This window comes from Oenanthe melanoleuca, chromosome 1 (genome assembly GCF_029582105.1).
Source record: "Oenanthe melanoleuca isolate GR-GAL-2019-014 chromosome 1, OMel1.0, whole genome shotgun sequence".
Classification (NCBI taxonomy): domain Eukaryota; kingdom Metazoa; phylum Chordata; class Aves; order Passeriformes; family Muscicapidae; genus Oenanthe; species Oenanthe melanoleuca.
In genome coordinates, this window is record NC_079333.1 from 86,590,103 (window position 1) to 86,614,188 (window position 24,086).

At 36.5% G+C, this 24,086-nt stretch overlaps 1 protein-coding gene across 2 annotated transcripts in view; it reads right to left on the reverse strand.

Moving 5' to 3' along the window:
• Positions 1–820: 820 nt before the first annotated feature.
• Positions 821–24,086, reverse strand: part of TMCO3 (transmembrane and coiled-coil domains 3) — a 37,179-nt gene continuing 13,913 nt past the window's right edge. The window contains exons 7-14 of one of the 2 annotated variants that reach the window (XM_056509602.1): positions 22,897–23,083; positions 21,792–21,909; positions 21,001–21,196; positions 14,748–14,898; positions 11,689–11,748; positions 8,371–8,450; positions 7,715–7,864; positions 821–6,085 (exon numbers count right to left, since the gene is read on the reverse strand). In XM_056509602.1, coding sequence (XP_056365577.1) covers positions 5,972–6,085; positions 7,715–7,864; positions 8,371–8,450; positions 11,689–11,748; positions 14,748–14,898; positions 21,001–21,196; positions 21,792–21,909; positions 22,897–23,083 — 1,056 coding nt within the window. In that variant the 3' untranslated portion in view covers positions 821–5,971. The remainder of the gene's footprint in view (positions 6,086–7,714; positions 7,865–8,370; positions 8,451–11,688; positions 11,749–14,747; positions 14,899–21,000; positions 21,197–21,791; positions 21,910–22,896; positions 23,084–24,086) is intronic. The other variant, XM_056509683.1, reaches the window with a different exon arrangement.

Consider the following 24,086-nt stretch of genomic DNA (forward strand, 5'->3'; position numbering starts at 1 on the left):
GTGGGAACTGCAGGAAAGCCAGGAAAGCCCAAGAGTCGTGTTGCTCTCAGGGGTGGGTGCAAGGCTGTTCGATGGGGAGGAAGCTACACACAAGTTCTGCACGAAAGACCAAGTCTGCGCGGTACAAGCTTGCTCATAACGCAATGAAGAGGGGAGCATTAAGAAAAAGTCTCGTTCTTTCGCTAAAATCATGCTGCTTCCTGGGAAAGAAAACTAGTTGGGAATAGAACACGCGACCATAAAGCCACTACATTGCAGCCGCAGACAAATCCAGCAGAGAGAATGCTGGAAAAGATGCATCTCACAAGTCGACAAGATTCTCATTCACTTTTACACCTTATTTAAAAAAAAAAAAAAAAAAAAAAAGACATGGAATTGTTGTGCTTTACAATAATAATGAAAAGCCGACATCATTTTGCTGATAAATAGCAATCTTCGGAGTTTTTAATTAATATCCCCCCACATTCCGCTCTAGGGTTATTACCCTATTTCTTCATTCCTCTTGATTAAGCTTGACGGCAGCGGACATCGAAGAAAGGTGATAATGAAAATGCGTCTGTGGCTTTATAACTTTTCAGAAAGCAACAAAAACCTTTCACATACAAAACCTATGAGCCAGCTGCAGAAAAAAATGCTTCCTGAAAGACATCTCCAGTTGATAGTGCTGCTCTCCGCCCTCCAGGTCATATATACTGTGCCTGAGGCTCCAAACCGTCTATGTATCTCACGTCCCTACCCACCCACCTCCCGCTCCTTTGTTTTACATTAATTCTTGTAGGAAAAACACTTGCGAGTCAACAGAACAAGCACAAACAAGAAGGAGTGTCCTCGTTTACTAGAATTTATTTTGATACATACTAACTGCCCAAACACGCCCAACTCTTGGGTAGTGTATTTTTTTTCTTTAGCCGAGGGTTGTTCACAATTAATTTGAAGTATTTGTACCAGTGAAAAAACTTTCAACACTCCTCTAATCTCTGAACACACCTTTTTCAGGTATTTTGGAGCTTTAGGATTTTGTTTGTGTTCGTAGTGGTGGAAGGCTATTCCACTCCACAGTTTTCTGGGGAGTGCTTCTCCCTTTTAAAGGTGCACGAAAAGCAGAAGGGATCCTAACTTTAAACAGCATCAGCGCGGCAGGAGTGCATGACAGACGCGAAGAAATTGCTTCAAGTGCTCATCTAGTCTGTAGGCAGAAGACTTCAACAGATGCCAGAGGAAATGCATACGACCTAATGCCACCTGACCACCTTATCAGCATCTAGCCTCGTCGGGAGGTACCATCTCCCAGTTCTCAAATTTCTCTCTATTTTAGGAAATAAAAAATATAGCTTGGTACCATAACTTTGAAAATTTTACTACTCTCTGATGTAGGTTCTGTCCCACAAAGCAGGATCAATTATCCCTGAATCACTCTTGTCAAACCCTTGTCCAGTTTGTTGTCTCCAGCAAGCAGAAGGTTTTCCTAGTCCCACTCTCCTTAAAAGTGTCATTAAGTCCAACTCTGTTGGTAATTACTCAACAGAGGTGGCGGGAGAACTCAAGAAGCAAATCTCCTGGGCTACTGAGTGAAGTTGGTAGAGGCATGCCTTTCCCTTCTGCCTTCAGGTGTTGAGTGGGCTACTCATCTCCAAGCCCTGAGGACATCTCGTGCTCTTCCTTCTTCCTGCAGTTGTGTTGGCTCCCTGTTGCCAGATTATCAACACCGGACGTCTGATACTTTGCTGCTCCTTACAAGCTATTGCATTTCCCACAAAATAGTAACGCTGTTAGTGTGGTTTGCCTCTTGTCATTCAGAGATCCCTTTCCTCCACCTCTGGCACTGCCCACATGCTGGAACTCTGCCAGGACTGGTTACAGGGCAGAACTATGGATTCCTTCCCTAGACTAACCCCAGGAGTGCTTTTGTGGTTAGATTGTTCCTGGGTTTGTTCCAACAGGCAAGACCACACTAGATTTCTCACCCCCTCCATTAAGCATCATCGTACAGCAATATTCTGTCATACAAGGCACCCCCACATCTTTCTGCCTGCAAACCTAAGGATGTCCAATCATAAAACAAGTGAAGTACAAGGCTCATATTTCAGAATTATAGGAATTATAAATTCTTACAGCTTTTAAAAGGCAATGAAGTCCCATGGACTTAGTCCACTATCACCGCATTCTTGAGCCATCCTAGACCTACATCAGTCACAGTTTCAGGAAACCACCTCACAGCTCCCACAAATTCCTTCCTACTGACAAACTGAAGCCACCTTCTGGATAAGGTTCAGGATAAGCCATAAGTAGGGTGTTCATGGGTCCATATATACCAATCTGACCCCAGGGCAAGGGAAATGGCTCACAAAGCATAGCTCACACTACCAGCTTTTAAACTGCTTCGATTCCTTTATCTTCACAGATATCTTTTTATCTATCAAAGATAGCAACTAAGGGGTAACACACAAGAACTCAAATTTTCAGAAAGCCATGCCAAACAAGCACAGCTAAATCCACCTACAAAATAAATCAAACAACCCCCACCCAAAAAAAATTTCAACCCCAAAATAGGTTAGCTGAATGAACTGCAAGCCAAGCACAGAGCAGACCTTCGTTTTCACTCCCTTAAGTTCAGCTTAACCACAGGAATATTCTCCAATCACTTAATGAGGTTTCTGCTCTCTATCAGCTTTTCTGTATTCAAGTGACGCTGATCATTAGTTAATGAACAAGATAGAACCACTGTCCAACAAGCTGGAACAAGAATTTCCAGAAAAAGACATTTTGTTTTTTAAGGAACCTTCAACAAATCAGCAGATTTTCCTTTCAGGGCTCCTGGAACTCTGCTTTAATTTTATCTGCTTGACACAGAAAGAGAATATTCCACAGTACAAGCATAAGGTTTCGGAAAAGCTGCAATTATATCTAAGTGGGCTGGTTATGCAATATTCTCCCCATTTTCCATACAGGAATGAGTGATCATTCAGGAATAAGGTCTGTTGTTTCTGTCCTAAGATCCTATCAGACTACCCCATTTGGACATGGAATTACGCATGGAGCCATTATTTGCATTTCAGGAAACATTTACAGTATCTCAATATACCTCCAGATTTCTATGAGGCAATCTCAAATGTCTGACTGTAAACAAATTTACCAGATGTCTGTTAAGATTACTAATTTTCACTTACATCTAATATTGAACCAGGCAATCCAAGTCTGTGTCAACAGAGGCAGAGAATACTGGCACTCACATGAGGCTATTTCTCTTCCCCCAGATCTCCTAATGCCTAGCCAAGTTATCCTGGAGCTTTTTCCACAGTAGGAATGAAGGTGAGGAACCTGGAGTGGTGTGGGCATGTGTACCTCACTATTATATACCATTCTACCTCACTGCCAGAGGCAGGGAAAAAGGGCTCCCTCTCTACTTCCAGGAAGAAAGGTGACCCCTTTGTCTGTGGCGGGGTGGGGAACTGTTGTTGTCTGGGGATTCTCTTTGTACACTTTTGTTATTAATATTGTTGCTGTTGCTGTTTGTTTTCTTAGCCCATTGCTGTTTCCAGTGCTTATCCCAACCCACAATCTTTGCCTTTTGTGCTTCCAGCTGGGGCGAGAGGGGAAACAACTGACATCATGATTTTGGTGAGAGCACTAAATTTGGGAATACCATTCCTACACCATGACAAAGTTTTTTTGGGAGGCAACCAATAAGGTATCTATATGTTTGCTTTCCTTTTTTGAACATGGTACCAAAGAGCTTTTCACCCAAATCTTTCAAAAGATACTCAGGAAAGTATTTTCTTTCTTTCAGGAGACACAAGCCATGAGTATTTCCTAATCTCCTTCCTAACTTTTAAAAAGTTTTCTAGAGAACTACAACTACCCACAGCAATTTATTTAGATAAAAGTTTTACTCATCACAGGTGCAGTATGTCATAAAATTGCTTCAAGGGCTAAGTGACATAAAGGAAACCATACAGAGGTCTCCACCATGACCTGTCATACATTTTCCCCCTGAAAGAGGTGGCAAATTACATATGAAATAAGCATCTTTCAAAGCCAAAATGAAGCATTCAGGAGAGATGCTTGTATTTCATGCAGAAACAATGAGCTAGGTCAGTGGATAGAGTGCACAGGACAGTTAAGAAACAAATTATTTTAGTGATATACCTGGAAAAGAGTAAAAGGTCTGAGCTAGTAGACTGTTAAACAGGACCATAAAATTTGAGCTGCTCCTCTCTTTTGAATAAAAATATTAAATACACTAACAAATCAGTTTTAAGTTTCTTTTCTGTTATAGATTCCCTTTATTAAAAAATATTTTATTAATAGGGCAGCTTTTTCCTCTGCATTTGTCTGTTCTGCAACAACTTTTGAAACCATTTGAAGGGAGGTGGAATTGCCATCCTCCAACTTTTATAAAGCATTAGTGCCTAGAGGGAAAGCCCTGAATCCAATGAGCAAGAACTCAAATATGATGACCTCTACCCTGTCCCACCAATACATACACACTCCAGACTAATACAAGTTTCATTTGGACAAGCCCAGCAGATGTCAGAGAAAACACAGAAGAAACTGAGGCTGCTACCTGGAAAGAGGTATAGAGCACAAAAATCCATCCAAAGCTTTGTTTTGCTACTAGGAGGACAATTTTCATTTTAATTGGCAATTTAAACTTGGTAACATGCATTTTTCTAACCATTCTGTGGGTATCAATGTTATTTCAGATGATACTGCAATACTGACCTGAAGAGTTAATGTATCTTAAATAGTATTGGTTTTAGCAGATAAACCTCAAGATGATTCTTAAATGCTTTGTCACAGAGTAGACTACAGCTTACTTGAGTAAGCTTTCTTCATGGCACATAAAGAATGGGCTTTTACACAACCTATCTCACTACATACAACATTTTAAAGAAAAACCACATTAAAGATCACATTCAAAACCCAGTTTTCTAAAATATCACGGTATTTTAAAAAGACTTAACAATTTATTCAATGTAAATATAACTTAAAAGGTCATGGGGTTGCAAATACACATCCAGTCTGCTGTTTCCAGTTTTCTGCACGTTAATTCACTTAAAATAATTTAAAATCTAGAATAGTGTCAACTAAGATCCAACCTCCAAGGTTACAGAAGTACTATTTTTCACATCTAATTGAAATTACACTTCCCAGTTTAACTACATTTCTTTTTGATTTAAAACCATTACTGTAGCAGCAGTTAGCAACAAGAATGGGTAACAACTGTCAGTCTGCAAACATAAGTTATGCCCTTTCTTACTGTCAATTTTTAGTCAAATATGTAAATAAATACAAGAACTAGCACAAAATATACCACTATAAGAAAATACATTATATGCTGCAATTTAGAATAAAACACCATGCAGTACTGGCTGCATGATTTGGAACATGTAATTAGCTGCTTGGAACTGATGCTAAACAGTTAAACTTTTTCTTTGTGTAGAAGATCACTCTTTTATTCACCACTAGAAATTTGTAATTAATTTTATACTGCTATAATAAAATCCTAAATGTGAAAATGACTCAAGTCATTTAGTGAAAGAAGATACCATAGGCACCATAATATATATATATATATACCTTTCTTTCTTTTCTGAACAAAATCTGGTGATGAACCAGCATTAACAGGATGAAAATTAAAAGGCACATTCAGGCAAAAAAATAATCAACACAGTTTGCATGATACTATATTTTCAAAAAATAATTTATGCTCTGAGTAATAGATCGGATCAGAAACAAATATCCTAGCAGATTCCAATCTGTCAGAGTTAAAGTAAATTTTCTAAAAGGTGTGCAATTCAAGTGAAGCAATTATTTTTTAGTACTGAATTTTGTTTTAAGGTCAGTATAAGGCTTATAACCAAGAGGACTGACTACTCAACAGGTCTTGTTTTCTGAGTGCATAGAAATACAATGAGCAATGATGTTTTCCTTGCAAGAGGACATATTCTTCTATTTGTGCAAATCTTGATCAAGTACTTGAGCGTCTTTCAGGTCTTGGAACACATTTCATAATTGCAGCTCTCCACAGGGCAGGGGCAAGTAAAAGGCTTAGAGTAGTCACACTCAGAATAAGAAGATAGACCTGCAAAAGGCAAATAAAAGCCATTACTTTTCTTGGCTACATGGTAGTACAAGAAGTATCTAGAAGTTTGAGGAGATCAGACTCTTCTAGACCATCTTTTTAAGAGGCTTCACCTGTCTTGCTAAGCAACTTTGTGTACTGCTACAAAATCATCTAATTACCTGTTTACCTGGTCTGAAGATACAATTGCAAAAACATCGTTATGATGTTATAGAAATGCAAGTTTTTTGATGTGAAGTGATCAATTTTGACAGTATTCATTAAAAAATCAAAGGCATATTATTTTTACTTCATTTAAAACACAAAATGAAAATCCTCAAACAAACGTATCGAACCAAAAAGACCCCCAACCAATCAAACAAATTAAAAGAAAACCCCACCACCATTCTCGTTTAATGATATAATGGCAAAGTTCACTGCTAGTTCACTTATCAAGAGAAAACAGCAAACAAAAATCCCTTTAAGTCATACTGTAAGTCTTCTGAAAAAAAACCATCCTAACTACAGTCTGAATAAGCCCTAGAAAATAGTGGCATGAAGTAGTTTTGCGGTCTTAAGCAAAAGAATGAGTTAAGAAATTTCAGAGGTATACAAACCTATACAGTAGATAATCATGTGAAAGCAGAAAAAAAATGAAAGCCTAGAAGCCTCCAAGCTCAGTGGGTGGGCTCCTAAACTGGTTCTGTGATCATGTATCTTGAAACTCTATGCAAACGTGCAATATTTGTAACTCTTAATTATGTGAAGAAGTGAACATGAAAGTGAATCACCTTTATCTACGAGGGTACAGCATTGTATAAGTTTTTCACATGTGCTTTATTTGGAATTGGTTCTAACACTATGCAGACCACTTGCTCAAATAATGAAAACTTTGGAGCACCAGGAGAGTATTTTTTGTGAGCAGAAGCACAGAGGATAAAGCAGCTAGTACTAGAAAGTGAGGTCAGTTGCTGTATTTCTATAACCATATTTTACTTAATTTCATAAATAAGATTTCATCTTAAAAAAAAAAAAAAAAGTAACATTCTCACAGGTTCAGTATAAAACTAAGTTTAAGGCTTCTTTCCAAGGGGACTTTTTTCATGACTACCAAAAATATTGGTTGTTTCTTCTGTGAAGGATTTAAAATGAAGAAGCTTTACAGGTTAAAGTGATTACAAGTTTATTTGCTTGTTTAAGTGTTAAGGCAGTTTTTACAACATCTGCTCTCCAGTTCTTATTTGCTGGTATTTCCTTCTTCAAACCCTATATTCTCTCTGTATTTTACACTCCTATACCTCTTTCAATTGCTGTATCAAGATTTTTATAGCAATGGCTTCTCAGTCTTTGTGACTTGGGTGCTATCTGCAACTCACTGTTCACATAATTAAGTTGTGAGAGAAGCTAAGCTAAAGCATTTATAACTAAGCTATTTAAAATTCTAAAGTACAACATGAAACAAGTAAAAACCAGCACTAAGAACCATGTCAGGGACATACAAGTATCCATTTGTATGGGTTGATTCTACTCTTACATTTGAGAGGTGCCACAAAATTGGAGTGCATTAGTATTTCAAATACTGGGATTTTGTATTACAGGGTAAGTTATCTGGGTGCAAAAAATGAAGTTAATAACTACAGAACAGCTTACCTCCCGAGATATGATCCCTGCTCTGCGTGCTCTGCTTCCCAGAACAAAAGAGAATTCACTGACTTGTGCCAGTCCTGCTGAGACAATCCACTTGATATATTGGCTGGTCTTTGGAAGAATCAAAGAAAGGACAAGCACTGCCAAGACAAACTTTAAAAGCAGATTTTTTTGAGTTATTGTATGTTTGTTTTGTTTGTTTAAATAAAGAAGTGCAATAAATAAAATAGTACTCTCTCTGTAAGATATATAGCACCAAATAGAATAATTTTGGACATAACATAAAATAATGGACTTCCAAGTGTGTCTTCTATATTAATGTCAAAAGAGACAAATGTACATTGCACAATAAAAAGTAGGATGTTCTTTACTATAATAAAACACTTGACAACTGTCACAAATCCCAAGCTAGAGAAATGGATGCTTGCCATGTGCTACTTACTTTTAACATTAAATAATTTTCTTTTTAAATACCTGAAGAGTTTTGTATCAAACTGTATTCCAATCAGTAAGATTCCTCCAAATACATATTTACAGTAATATTCTCTGCTCTATCAAATGTTCAGTTCGCATACAGAATTTTCTTTAAGGCATGCAGCACAAAGATTACTTAGATTATTGAAGATTAAAGTTTTTTTTAAAAGTGTAAAAGAAAATACCTTCATTATGACGACAGACAATGTAAGGAATAGCAAGACTGTGAGTTCATATATTACAAACGTGGGAAAAACATGAAGTCCTAGAAGGAAAGAAAACAATATTGCACAGTTTGAGGCCAATATCTTACTCTGGTAATTTTCTGTGTTAATAATATATTTAATTGCAAGATAGTATTCTCAAAACCAATCAAACAAAAAGCCTTAAAAAAAGCCCAAACTACCTACTTGATCACAAAAGCATTTCCTGCAATATCAAGCCCTTTTTTGCTTTGGGGAGGTTTAGCACAGGCTAATATTCCCAGCTGAATTAAGTTGCATATGACTGATGCACAAGCACCTTAATTTCTAAAGCCTTCTGTCTTCCATACCAATCAACAATACAAAATCTGAACTGAAACACACATCTAATGAAAGCTATAAAAATCCTGCAAGAAAATAATTCCATTGTTATGCACAATCACTGAAATATTTTGCTGGTCATTTAACTTTTTTTTTATTATATGGTAATGGACTATGACAGTATAAGGAATATGATACTCAGTATTTACACACACTATAGCTACAACAGAAATCCAAACTGTTTCCATTCTATGACCCTCACTTTCAAACACTGAAAGTCATCTGGACTTGGAAAAGTCACTTAAGACTACAATCAGGTAAGGCCATAAATCCCTGAGCATGATCTAACAATTAAGGAATTATAGAAAAACACACTGATATGATGTTGATGGGGTTTCTTTTGTTGGAACAGATTGTCTTTGGGATTTCTTGCAATATTTGGTCATTTTAACTTGGCAATTATAATAAAGAAAGGTAACAAGAACCTCAAAGAACTCAGAAATATAAAACTAAATCCTGTGAATATTAAACGTAAGAAAAGGAAATATTTATTGAAGAAGTCCTATAGTCTCCAAGGAATAACCTTCAAATAAGTCCACTTTCATCTCCTGAAGTACAAGGAACTTGTGCAGGCAAACATAACTGTGTATCTTTGGAAGCTCATTCCTTTTTCATAAAAGCTTCTAAAAAGTGAAATCAAAATAGTGGTGGTGTTTCCGACAAATTCATTACAGCTGGCATTTCTCCAACCCAGTTATTTCTGATGAAGGACAAGAATTTAGCTTTCTGAAGCATAAGGCATATAAATCAATGCTTTAAATAGCTTCCTATTTAATGCGTGACAAAGTTCCACTGATTTTCCCTCCCAATAGTGCTGCAGATCCAGATGAGCTGTAGAGAACCAAGAGTTGTCATCTCTTCCAGACACAGTAACTTCACAGGGTTTTGTCTGTATGCACATTCAACTGCCCATGGAAACCTACTTCCATTACATCAGAGATCTTTACACAAGTGCCACCCAGACAGCATGCACACACACACCCTGTTTTATTTCTTAATTTCCTTCCAATTACTGAAGCACAAATGCAAAAGACTATCAAAATAAGAGGAGAGACAGCAGAATAATGAAAACCACACAAAAAAAAAAAAAAAAAAGAAATCCACATATATGCACAGATGCATGTGCAAGGGCAAGTAGCTTCTCTGTTTTCACTGTATATCACATGCACAGTGCTCCTTCACCTTTAGGCTGACCTCAGAAAATACAGAAAAGCAATTAGAGAAATACAGCCCGTAGCAATGGCATGTTTGATAAGAGGGACAATTCTGCCAGATCCAGAACTGAAGGTTTCCAAGGGAGGCTATAAATAAAGCCTAGTGCTGTCATCACAACTGGTGGCACTACGTGTTCAGTTCTGGAGCACACAGGCAGTCTGAAGTCCATTTGAACAGCTGCCCACTGTGGAAATTATTGCCATATTCCAAAGAGCTGAAGCACAAACTACAGCAGATTTCTATAACAATCCTTTGGAGGAGAGCCTCTGCAAGGTGAAAACAAGCCTAAACCTGTCACATAAAATATTCTGAGCAGACAAATCAACATCCCAGAAATCAGACATTTTTTGAAGGGAATAAATCCCATCATAAGGTATTTTTATGGTCAGTACAGACCTTTGCCCCATTCCTAGATGAAAACCCAGGATAAGACCAGAAGTGCTATCAGACTCCTATACAAGCACATGACGGCTTCCTGACAACACAAACACAGTCACAAAGATAAATTTCATAGGCAGAAGGCGCCTGAATGTGGCCAATTACTGTAATGGTTTTGATCAGACTTTGTCTAAGCTCAGGAGTAATTTTGAAATAATGTTCCAACATGGAAGAAACACTTCAAATAACTCAAAAACTTCAGCAGTGTCATTGGCACATGCCACATTGGGCAGGAGTCTACAGCTAGAATAACACTTAGGTATACTTTTACAGAGCTGACACAAGCTACCAGACTTCAGCTCTAAGCAGTGTTCGCACAGAGCTGGATCAGAGGCCTCAGGGTTCATCACTGTCAAGCCAAAAAACACAGTTCACTCACAGAAGTTGGTATGTATTCTGTGGATAACTACAGGCAAGACATTGCACAATCTTTTCAAAAGTATTTTTTTCCTAACAAGTAAAATCCATCTTTCCTCGATTAGACAGATTCTACCAATCTGCTGGATAGCTTCTAAACAGCATGTGAAGATCTAAACGTCTTGACCACATCATGGTTAGATCAAACATCAAAAAAGCAATCTTGGAGATCCTTGATGACAAACGAGTACAAAAATCAGAACTCTGTGGATCAAACTGAAGCCAGTAGAATTAATTCTGACACATCCTCAAGATAGGACATCACTCAGAAAAATCCAGTTAGCTATGCATTGAGATGCTGTGTCTACTAAGAGTCCTAATGAAGCTAGGATCAAAGCCAGAAAATGCAATATATGCTACAGCCCTGGCTGGATCATTAAGCAGCAGAGGAGAAAGCCAATCTTCTTAATCTTTCTGCAAAGGCAAAAGTCCTTTTGATTCTATTGTCAATCCTGAGAGCATGAAGCCTCCAAATTTCATTGTGCTCCATGCAGAAAAACAAAACACTAGAGCTGGATGGATAAGGAGAAAGCAACGCATGCCACCTAACAAATGCCAGTTGGGATCTTCCTTTGATTTTCTCAAGATTCAACAGAAATGTTAAGAGGCTTATGGGACAACCCTTGTGTGCATGTTTGTTCTGGACAGTGGTGGTGCTGGCAGTGTCAGCATCACCCATCTTCTCAAGAAAAAGAGTGAGCTGTTAAAGGGTTTTCAGTGTCTTGCATTCAAGGTCCAACAATGACCACAGGAGTTGCCCAGAAGGGAAATGTGGAACCTGGCAGGTGGGTACATCTGTACAGCCATTGAGAACACCCAACTTGTCAGTCAGTGGAAGTAATCTGTTACCCCACCAGTGGCACAGAGGGTTTTGATGCCCAGTTTCAAACTCTATACTCCACACGTAAACTAAAAAAAAAAAAAAAATTGAGCTTTTTTAAAACAGTCAAACAGTCTATGCAAAGATGCCTTCCATCTTTCCAAAAAGTAATCAAAACAAAATCAAACTATGCATGGGTAAAGATCTGTGTACTAGGTACAAAAACAGAAAAGAGAAAGGAAGTGCCCAAAATGTGGCTATAAGAGATTGGTCAAGGTGTTCTCTCAAAACAACCAGTGAGGACAGAGACTAACAGAAACTCTCTACCCTCAGCAGGTGGCATAAAGAATGCCAGGAACCTTGAAGAACACCCAGAGGCCTAAATGAATGTACAGATAGAGAGTAACTCAAAGTGCAGCTGTTAATGCCTAACTGCAAAGGTGCACTATTCCCACAAATGCACCCAAGCGCAAATTTGAAAGCTGTACCATTGCACAGGTCAAGGTAAGGGCAGGCCCACTGCTATGGATATTACATGAACGAGTACAGCTCAGCTCTTAGGCACCACAAGGACTTCTGTAGTAAGAACAGAAAAGCAGGCATTTAAGACAAGCAAAGTAGGAATGAACTTTTCTAAATGACACTCACAGTATGAACTTTTCGATTAAGATAATTTTTTCCATTTGTGCCTTTATCCTAAAGGGACCAGAAATGATACTACTGGAGTGGTGTTCCTCAGGATCTCAAATGTTTCTGCATTCTGTAAGGCTCTTGCTGCATATAGTAACAAACAAACCTCCTCTTTAGGCAGGGGGGGAAAATCTTTCCCTGTGGCTTTTATATAATTTCACACAATAAATCTCTATATATTTATATATACATACAATTTGCATGTGTATATATGTAAGTAGAGAGCAAGCAGGAAGTCCTTAAAAAGAAATCCAGTAAGAAGAAAAATTAAGGAAAATTTTTTGTTCTACTCAGGTTATCTTTGCAACATCACATCACTCCTTTTAAAACCAACCTCCTTGCCACCCCACTGAATTTCCTGTTAAATTTACAAAATTTAAAAGTAACAGGGGGTGGAGGGTAATTTTTATTTGGGGAGGAAGGGGATTTTGTTTGAGAACGGGGGCTTTTTAGGGCTTTGAGTCATCTTCTTTGTTGGTTTTGGACGGGTTTTTTGGTTGGGATTTTTTAACAAGCAAGCATTATCACATTTTGTCAGATGTCTATAACATGGTTCTTCTGATTTTTTAGCTAATTTTCTTCTGAGGTGGGAATAATACCCATTTTCTGTAAAACCACACCAATTTGTTAGGCAATTTTCTTTTTTCCCCTTCTTGCAACTATAATGGTAACATTTGTTGAAAAGATTTTTTTTTTAATTCTGTAGCAGAATGACTAAAATAATTTCCTTAGAGTACAATGTAGGCTGTATGGAGTGCTGCTAGCATGCCAACTGAGGTCTTGCTATTTTCTTTTACTCTAGTTAAGTCTTATCTCTAGTCTTAATTTATGCAGCCACAAGAGTGTAGGACAGTATTTTTGTTCAGTCCCTTGTAAAATTAACTTTGGGCTTATAATCACTTGTCATGCTTTGTATCCCTGATAACACTATCCATTCCATCACCATCTTTACTGAAATACATAAACAACTCACATCTGTGAGCATTTAGCAATTACTCATCCAAGCTTGTCAGTTATACAGGCCCAAGTTTCATCAGAGCTCACCACTTTCCTCCCATTATAAAAAAAAAGTTATTCAAATAAACATATTTATTACTAAGTAATCTGACTCATCACCAGATGCTATTATCATGGGCTGGATTTAAAAAAAAAAGAAAAGAAAATTGGAACTGGCAAGCATACCTATTTAATTTTTGTTTTGACAGCCACCAATTTTAGTTTCTGTTATGAAACAATGAGTATCAAACAGGTATATAAGGAAAAACATTAAAATTATGCCGATGATGGCACTTTACTGTTATCTGAATAAATATATGGAGATTAAAAGAACAATAAAAAACTTGAAATAACAGCAGAAGAAAACCCAAGGGTGGTGTCGAAAAAATCCAAACCCTAAGACTTTCTGAGTAAATATGGGTTGAAGGAGGTTGGATTGGTGCACCAGGCCACATCCAAACTCCCTTAAACACTGCAATGTCACCAACACAGGGACATGTCTCTCCTGTACAATCCACAGGGAGAGGGAAGTGCTTTCACAGGGCCTGTCTGTCTCCTTACCCACTGTAGCCCAGCACCTCAGTAACGTGTTCCAGTTTCCTTTAGACAAAGCGTATTAGGGCATGCACAGACAGCTGGAGTATGCAGCAGTTCAAAAGGAAGTTACTGATTTACTGTAAGTATTCTGAGTTAACTCCTTTTGGATATCAGGCATTATGAGTTACTCCCTCATCTTATACCTCAATGCTGCATTTCAGCTGGCATTCAAGTAATGTCTGAGATACATTTTCTTTCGATTATTTTTTCCCTGCATTGAGAACACAGATCACACCCTCCCAACTAAATTTCTAAAGAAACAAGCTATAAAAAATTATGATGACATTCTGCTTCTATGGAAAACCAAATCATACAAATCTGAAATCTACTCTATCAATTGACTCAAAATAGTAATACAATTTTAGTATAAATTACAAATACAGCTGCTGGGAAGACAAAAGAACATAAAAAAAAAACCCCAATGAATCAACAACAAAACCAAGGCCTCTTTATCTTAAAATATTTAGTTACATGTTTTAAATAGGATGATTTCAAAATTAACATTGAAAAACTGAAACTAAACCAAGTCTTGGGAGTACAGCACTGAAATGGGTTCTGAAACCGAATGTTACATTTAAAAGCAGTAGCAAAGGCAAACCAAAGTTGTGGTCAATTAACAGTACAGTATTTTAACAAAATAAAATCTATCTCCTCCCCTTACATTATAGACACAATTTTTTTCTCCTCACACACATTGTAAGCAATGTTTTTATGTAGTATATATATTTTTATAGTATAGATTTAACATTATTTAATATTACATATAAATATCAAATATTTTAAAGTAAGATTTCTTAGAAGTTACCTATAGATGCAAAGAAAATGATGGCAAGGAAGTCACGTATTGGTTCAATACAGCACATAATCTCCTCAGTAACCATGTGACCCTGAGAAGAGATCAGAGCTCCGGCTAAGAAGCATCCCAGCTCCATTGAAACGTCCAACAGCTCTGTGATCTGTTAAGGAATAACAGAGAATCTACTGCTGAGTGACTTTATATAACATTTCACAGTGAAACTATAAAACTTTATACCAAATGCAGGAAATTACTACATCTTTATGCAAGTTCAACAACAAACAATTCAGTGTATGTATTTCAATGTTCTGCAGTATCATATTTATAGAGAAGACTCACAAATCTAGCTTCTCCCTTTATGTTACCTCCTTTCCCACAAAAACAAAAATAAATTTCTTAATCTACATTGCAATGTTTTGCGTGACACTTAAGGATAGAATCTGATTTCACAAGTTTGAGAGAGACTATGACAGCTTTGGAGGCAGGATTAAATAATACATTGAGGCTGTGAAATTAAGCAGTAAGGTATTTTCCAGCTGTCAAACAAGAGGGAAAAAAATTAAAATCTAAGCTTACATTTGGGAGAAGAGTCTCAATCTAGCAGAAGTCCCTGACATAATTATGTTTAATTATTGTAAATTTGGTGTGTAACTGTGCCTGTGTGCTTTACGGAACAGGGATTCATTTAAGTGTGTAAAGTAAACTGCTGAAATGAAGCACAATGACTGCTTGAAAGAATTCAGACTGCTTCATTCTTTTTTAATATTTTAATGCAGTACAAGAAGAAGAGATGAAACATATGTAAAGAGACTAAACAAAACAGAAAGCAACTGCTTAAGGCAATGCTTGGAACACTAAAAGAAAAGCAAACTGTACTTCTAATGTATGGTATGGTATGGTATAAAGTAAGTTTGAAAATAATTATTTCAAAATCACGCAGCTGCAGATGGTCATCTCGCTGAGAAAGGACAATATTATTAATACAACATTTAAAACCAACTTATTTTTATTCTAATTTAGATTAAGCAAGAATACACTATAGTACATTTATGGACACCATTCATCATATTTTGAATGGTGTTTTACTGTAAGATATTAAACAAAAACTCAGGCAACATGAAACTAAAGAGGAGTGCAAAAGACACAATAAACAAGTCTCCACACTATGCATAAGATGCCACCTAAAAATAACCCCAAGACCTTTGTATATTGAAGTAATAATGTGTGAATGCTCATCACACAACTGCATTTGTGATAATTCTCTGTAATTTATTGCAAGATATTTAAGATAATAAATTAGTTCTGTCAACTAATATAACTAGTTGCTGATCATGCAAAGCAAACAGCATAATGTTATTCTCATTTTAAAACAAAAGGAATTTCAGTGCTTTTAGAACAATTTGAAATGGTAAGAGGGAAGAAGCCGATATATACATGAACGGCTTTAAAATCACCAAGAGATGAATAAAATTAAGGAAACAGTTATGAGAATAGGAAACAGTTAAGTTCTTCTTAATCATACATTAGTTGTTTTAGAAGTCACAGCCTCTTGTGGATGATTAAGATCCAATATAACCTATTCAAATAAAGTTGGAATTATTTTTACTACTCAGCTATAATCTTCCCACACTTAAGTGTCATCAGCCTGCAACAGAGCTTCACATCAAAACTTTTATAGCTAATATTTTAAATATTCCCTTGGACAGGATTAGATTACCATAAAGGAAGAGATGCAGCATATCTTGTACCAGAATTGCATGATACTGTACTGTTGTGAGAATCACTCTCCAAGAAAGGAGCAATTTGAGTGTGAAAGAAACATGTCTGTTCAGAAAGCATCAGACATAACTGGAGCAAACTGCATGTCTAACAGGGAATTTGGTCCCACAGCGTAAAACTGAATTACATTCCTTCAGTTTATGGCAAGCCAAGTATGAGCTCAGGGGCCTGCTAAAAAAATAGGCAAGTTTTACTATTCCTAGTCTCTGGGTACTACACAACTTCAGCTGTACAAAATCCATAGGTCACTCTACATACAGAAAAGTTTTAAGTGTATCAGAGAGCAAGAAAAGACCCAAAAATGACATCATCTTCTTAACACTCTCTCCCCTCCTCCAATTTTTTCTTCAGATTTACAGAATCAATTAGGCTGGAGAAGACCTTTGAGATCAAGTCCAACCTTTTATACGTAGCTTTATTCAGAAATTCCTTTTACAATTCCCATCTTGGTCACCAGTTGTCCCACAGCATTACCTACAAGTGGACAGATCTCCTCGGCTAAAACTGTAGCATCAGGATTTATTATATACAATGTGTGAGCAATGTGCACACATATACTGGAAAGGACTTGTTTTACTGGCAGGAAGGCATTTGCAGCAGAGTTTTTTACATAAGCAACACCTGGAGAGTATTGATCGTTTAGTATTCCCTCTCTGCTTGCATTATTTCAAATAGTCAGCCTTTACCAAACAGGGCTTGAGCCATTACTAACCCCTGGGCTTTGCACTGTCCTCTTCTCAACTCTTAGGTTACAGAAAGATTTTTCAGTCAAAATTACATGAACATTTTGTCAATTCGCATGTTTTTCTCAGCACAACTTATTTTTCAGTTGTATTCAGGGGTCCCACTTTACTCCAATTCAGAAAGAATTGCTTTGCTTTCACTAGAATATTAGATTTTTATGTTCATATGTTCTACCACATCAATACATAAAGAAATAATTATTATTGCTGTAACATGTTCTGGGTGAATCTCAACCATCTGCTCAGCAATAGTTTTGCTTATATTCTCTAATGATGTCGATCTTATTGCTACTCTCTAACCACCACAGAAGCTTAATGAATATAGTAAGCCAGTAAAATTAAATAAAATTTTGGTGGACAAAAAGGTAGAATTTCAGGCTTAAGCAACTTAAATCTGCTCAAGATAAAGAGTTGAATTTTAAGCTTGCATTTCAAGAAAGTGAAGCTGTAATGGAAATTGAAAGAATTTTAAGTGAACCTTGTAAAAACTCTCTCTCAACTGCATTTTATGAAATGATTAACTAAAATATTTGAGATTACAGTTCTTCCTTAATCTTTTAATTGATAGAAAAGAGTTCATAATCAGGTTATAAGCCATTGAGAAGTACTTCTAGCAAACAAAGAATGATACTCTAATACTAGTAATGATGTCCATGAGACACTGCAGAAAAACCTCATACATTTGCATATGTAAAGTACTGCAATAACATCACTGTATTTTCTTTTCAGTATATAAAGCAAACTGGCACTTTGCCCTCACTTGCTGCCACCATCCCAGGTCAATCATCAGGCAGTGAAATTAGAAGCCACTTTTCCCCCATGTGTATGCCCAGTCCTATAAACATGTAAATGTAACTGCTGTCCTTCTTGTCAGATCAGGTTTTATATTTTTCAATTTCCCTTACAACATTCCACAATTTCAATTTTAAAAAGCTATAAAACTGACTACTGCTGTCCTGCAGGTTTCCAATACAGCACTTCATTATCTGGACAGTGTTTAAAACAATTTTTCTTGTAATGATTCCATACATACAGAACATGAAAAAGCAACACTACACCAATGAATGCTCAAGCTGACATCCTTCAGCTCATCCTGGTAAATATTTAGATATAAAACTACCAGTTTGGCCAATGATCCTGAATGGTCATGTTTAAAACCCTAAGTTAGATTTGTTTCTTATGTTGTAATACAGGAGAACAGTTTACCAATTCAAACAAACAAACCCCTATCTGTGTAACTCAGAGCTTGAAAAGGAGTTGCTGAAAGTGCAATAACAATCTACTGAACCTTTGTTACCAAAGACAAGGTACATGACTTAAAGATGCACAACTTTGTCTCAGTGTCATCTATACTATTACAGGATTGGCATTTGACACAATCCCCACCTCCAAGCCCTGATCTGCCTAACTAGTTGAAGAATAAAAGGAAGGGGAAATTCAATTATTTCTGAGAATACTGGGAACAGAAAGGGTACCTTAAGCTCCAAGTCTTACTAAAATATCTGCAGGTGTAACAAGCTGCAGTGTTATCCAAGTGACTCAGGTTCAGAAATGCTCAAAAGTCACAACCATACTCAAAGCTCCTCAACTGACATGATAATCCTTATATTAAAATTGTTTACTCACACTGCAGTATAGGAACCTCTTCTGCCTCATCTTCCCTCTTGTTCTCCCATACAGAATTTGCCCTTATTGGCAGAGAAATGGCAATTCTTGTTTAATTAATCATCTGAGATTTTTCAAACACAGGAACGAAACAAAATAAATCAAGTCTATATATAATGAGTGCTATACATGCTGGTGTTACACATTAATCCAAATACAGAAAAAAGCTTAGCTGGACCCCAGAAATCCAGCTAACATTGAAGCATGTAATAACTAACTATATGCATGAGGCAGGAACACCGTATCATTCCTAGTCTCTTTTTTGTGTATTGGAAAGGATGTGTCCTGCAGAGTAACTCAAAATGCTACACAGTGAATTAAATTATTTTATTTTAAAATGTATCTCAAATTTTCTAAATGGAGACATAGAGTTGTCTTAGGTTAAGGATGCTAAAATAGGCATCCTCTTACTGCTCCCCTGCAGATTAAAAAGCGTTCTTAGCATTACATTAATACAGAAAATTCTGTGTTTGCAGATTAGTTATACAACCTCCTTCAATATTTAGGCTTGGCTTTCCAAGGAGAAAGACCTTTGCAGAATCCATGACAGTTTAATTGTTTTCCTACCTGGCCCCCAAAAACCTTAATTTAACCTTTCCAAATATACGCAACATTTTTTTCAGCTTACATTGCAATCACTCATCCTATGTTTGTATTCCTGTCAAAGTACAGCATCTATATCAATTAAGATTGTTTTTCCAGAATATTTGTTTGTTCACCTATTCGACTCAACAAGCAAACACTTTTTTTTTTTTTTTTGGTGTGTGTTCAAACTATAACTTGTACTATTACTACATTAAATCTGTAAGTGTCAGCAAATATCAAGCATCTCAACTGGTTCCCTGAAGTTACCCACAGTATCTTTCGTGCCATTCCCTTTGATAAATTATTCATCAACTTTAAAAGGGAAGAGAATTTTGAAAACACTGAAGAAGCCTTCTGGGTTTGCAGTATAAATCAAACAAACTCAAACATATTCTCTCCCCATATTTGTGTACACACATGTATTGTGTAAAGTCATGCAAACTCCTTGAATATTTGAAATGCAATTTGGGTACAAGAAGCTCAATTCTATGTAGGCCATGATTCTAATTAAAGTAAAATTGCTTCTAGATACCATAATATTTTGCACAACTTCAGTGGTTTCTTTGCTGTTTTTTGTTAAAGTTGTTCTACAAGTGTAATGTCTACTTGTTAGAAAGTAAAAAGGTGAAACCAGTTTTTTTTATCTTATTAGAGGACATATTTGAAATAGGAATAGCTGTTCAGAGCAATGGCATTTTTAACTTACACAGTAGAAGTCACTAACTAAAGCTGTGGTCTCACTAACTAACTTCTTTTTAACCTTCTTCCTGAAGGTCAGCTTTTCCTGTTGGACTGTAGTAACTAACCAAACACCCCTAGAAAACAGGCACAGGAACTTTTTGGCTTAATTATTCTCGGGGGATGTAACAATCTGCACATTCAGGATAATGGAGTGTTAAACCCACAACATTATCAAACAACTGTCACACTCTGCTCTCCAGCAGTATAGTTTTTCAGAAGGCCAGAATATGAGATAGAAACAAAAATGAAGAGTTCAGGGGAAAATGAACCACACCCAATAGGGTTAATCAAAATCTATAAACCCTAAGGCATTTCTCTACTTTATTCTTCCTCCTAAAATATGTCTCTTACACAAAAATAAAATTATCTTACAATAAAAACCATGTTGAAGTTGCTGTTGAGAAGAAACTTGTGAACAAATGTCATTATCAGTATCTCAAAACCCATCCTGAATGATTTTCAAATACACAAAGCAGCCCAAAATTAAAACTCAGATCATGATTCCTAAACTGGCTGTATTAAAAGCTAACAGCAGAATTTCAGCTGACTCACAAATTGTATCTCTTCTTACTCATCTGTGCTATAATGCAGGAATCATCTGCACATTTGGGGGTTGTTTTAAAACAATTTAAAATCAAATAATTATAGAGGCACATGTATATGCAATAACACTAACTGTGATGGCTTTTGTGATACTGGTGAAGTAAACATTGTATGTATTAAAATGTTTTATCAATTTAAAAGATTACCGTTAACATAAGGAAGGTAAATGCAGTTATTCCTAGAATGAGGATTTCTTTATTCCCTTTGCTTTCTGTGTGCAACTTGCGGTAATACGGTCCTATGAGATAAGTCTTTATAACAAGACATAGAAGAAAAACAGCAGCCAGAGAAAACAGAATTTGGCCAATCAGTATCAGTATTCTCAGAATTTCCTTGAAAATGCTGGAAGAGAAGAACAAACAAAGTTTCTTTCAAGTGCTCTCATACTTCCCAACCAGTTCCCCATAAATGAAAATACCTAATTCCATAAATGCTCAAAACTGAGTAGCTACAGGAAGGTATTTAGATACATTAGTAAACAAGATTAAGACTAAATCTGCAGAGTGCCCAGAAAACCTCTTTTACAGTCTAGAATTTACTTCCATGTTGAGTCAGAAAGATTTTCATTGACTGATCTCCAAGGCAAGCCATTAGGCACAATAATACTATTGCTTAGTCTTTGACAAAAGCATGCCCTGTGGGAATAAAGTGAAGAAATTAACTTATTTTTTTACAGTAACAAACTTTTCACTAAAAATTTTAATTACCACACAGTACTAAAGCAGCAATAGCAAAAAGATTATTTACATAAAACTACTCCTGTATGTCTACCACAGGTTTCTACTTCACGACAAGTGAACAGCAAAGGAAAACTCACCAAACAGAGCGCCTATTTTCTATGGAACTGACATTAACTATTGTGCCTTCACATTCATACTGGCAATCTACATACTAATTGCAAGGGTAGAGAGAAGATCCATACAATGATTTTTCTTACCTGGAATATGTGCTCACTCCTGCTTGAATAAGTGTAGGCATGACAGCTATGAATAAACCAAGCTGCACATCTTGCATCACCAACATGCCAAGCAGTACGCTGCTGTAGTCAATATCCCCTGTACACCAGCAGAGTGGTTATGGAAACAGTCATCAGAAACTAAGAATGCTTGCAAATGCTCAGAAATCTAGAAAAGGCTTAATCAAACGGAAACCAAATCTAGCTCCTAATGGGCTGAAGGTCATTTAAAGGGACTTTTTCTTTCCCCACTAGAAGGTAAATTAAAATGTTTCTCTAAGAAACATATAAAAATACAGAAACATATTAAAATACAAACAAAATATTCATATGAAACTTTTGTGACACAGTAAAAACATAGGCTTTGCTTAGCAGTTAAGAACAAGTTATATTTAGTGAAACGAAATTTAGTTACTAGAGCATTTAGTGAAATCCCTCTACTGAGGGTATACAGGCTTTATTCTGAAGACACACATACAAGCCAGCATGTGTAAAATATACACCTTGAATTTTGGCATTAGAATGAATATTCTAGAGGGTGAGGAGTACTTTAACACAATTCGTATGAGGGAGATTTAAGTGGAAGAAAGCATCATGACAAAACTTCCAAAAGGAAACATTTAGAAGTATTTGAGAAGTTAGAAATATGGCCCTTGAAGGTCCTTATTTGAAGAGCTGTTAGCTATGAAAGACCACATGAACTGGTTTCTGTTTCCTGAAGAAGGATGTAAATTTTTTAAATTTGCCTTTCTGCCCTGATGACAGGTAGCAGGGGGCTAATCTGGTAACCTCTTAGAAAGTTCAAGGATTCCAGACACTCAGGAAAGTCAGTTCTTCATGGAGAGCACTGGTTGTACTACACTGTCTTTGCCCAAAGAGGACTGGCTATGTACAAATCAAATACACTTCCTAGCAAGAATACCCACAACACTGGCCAGTGTTAAACAAGGATGACTGACTGTAAAACAGGCTTAAGAGTGGGGGTTTTTTTTTGGTTTTTAACTAGCTTCTCTTACAATATTACAAAGTCAACTTCTTTTAAATTTTATTAGATACTACAGTGGTCCATATTTAAAGTCATATTTACCTTCTTTATCTCCTCGAACACTACCTGCAAGAAATCTGGACACCAGTGGTGTGCTTGACAAAGACAAACAAGTGGAAATGAAGACGCTCTGTGTTGGTCTAATTTGGAGCAAGTGCCCCCATAGTAAACCAAACGCAATCATCAGAACTGTCATGTAGCAGGGTCCTTGCAAAGAGATTTTCCATACCTTGGGAAGAAAACAAGTTCTTATGACACTTTTCTCACTGATTATTTACAATGTTTCTCATTACAAATAAGCATTTAAAGATGTGTGATTTGGGGATGTAGTACTGGGGGACAGAGTAATGGCTCATCACACTGTATCACCTACAACTCCCAACTTGCTACACTGAGTAGATATTCTACCCCAAAAGACTCCCTACCAGAAACCAGGTGAATTTCCCAAAGCTCACAGACAAATTAAGGGCCAAATGGCCCAGTATCGGTTGAAATACATTAAAACTAATTAATGAAAGACCAATTATTTGATATGATTCTAAGATGAGGAAAAAATGGGTGTGGCAAAGGCAGTCACCAATACTAGTAACCTGCTCCAAACTAGTGCACAAGCAACTCTTAAGCAGCAATTTACCTACTATAATTTAGGAACCCTTGAATTACTGACTTTCATCTTGGACTTTAGATGGACTAGAAATAGCAGATTAAGCTAAATGGCCATAAATTGTAACATATTTCAATTAAAGCTTTTCTAGTATCATAAACTCACAACCATGAGTTTAGGAACAGATCACAGTGCAATTCTTTACATGTATACAATCTTCATATATCTCTAGCCATACTTTCCACTATTAAAATTCTACCTGGTTTATAACTTTTTCTTTATAAATTAAGGCCAAAAGAAACTTGTAGTTTTTGCTGAATTCTGATGGTCACATCATTTAATATTCCAGATTGTGTTAACTTACTTGCTTTATCAGCTTAATTAGCCAGTAGAGTATGTATTATCAATTCAGTATGCAGTACTTAAACTTTCATTTTTTTATAACAGGAATGGCAAACATAACTGACACTCCATAACAGCAACTGTATATTACTGCATGTTAAAATAAACCAGATACGGACTGTCAAAAAAAAAAAAAAATATTGTGAGAGATTTTTCTAGTAATCAAACTGTTTTACTAAAATAGGGAATAAATGTAGGGTTTTTTGAGACACTGAATAAATAATGC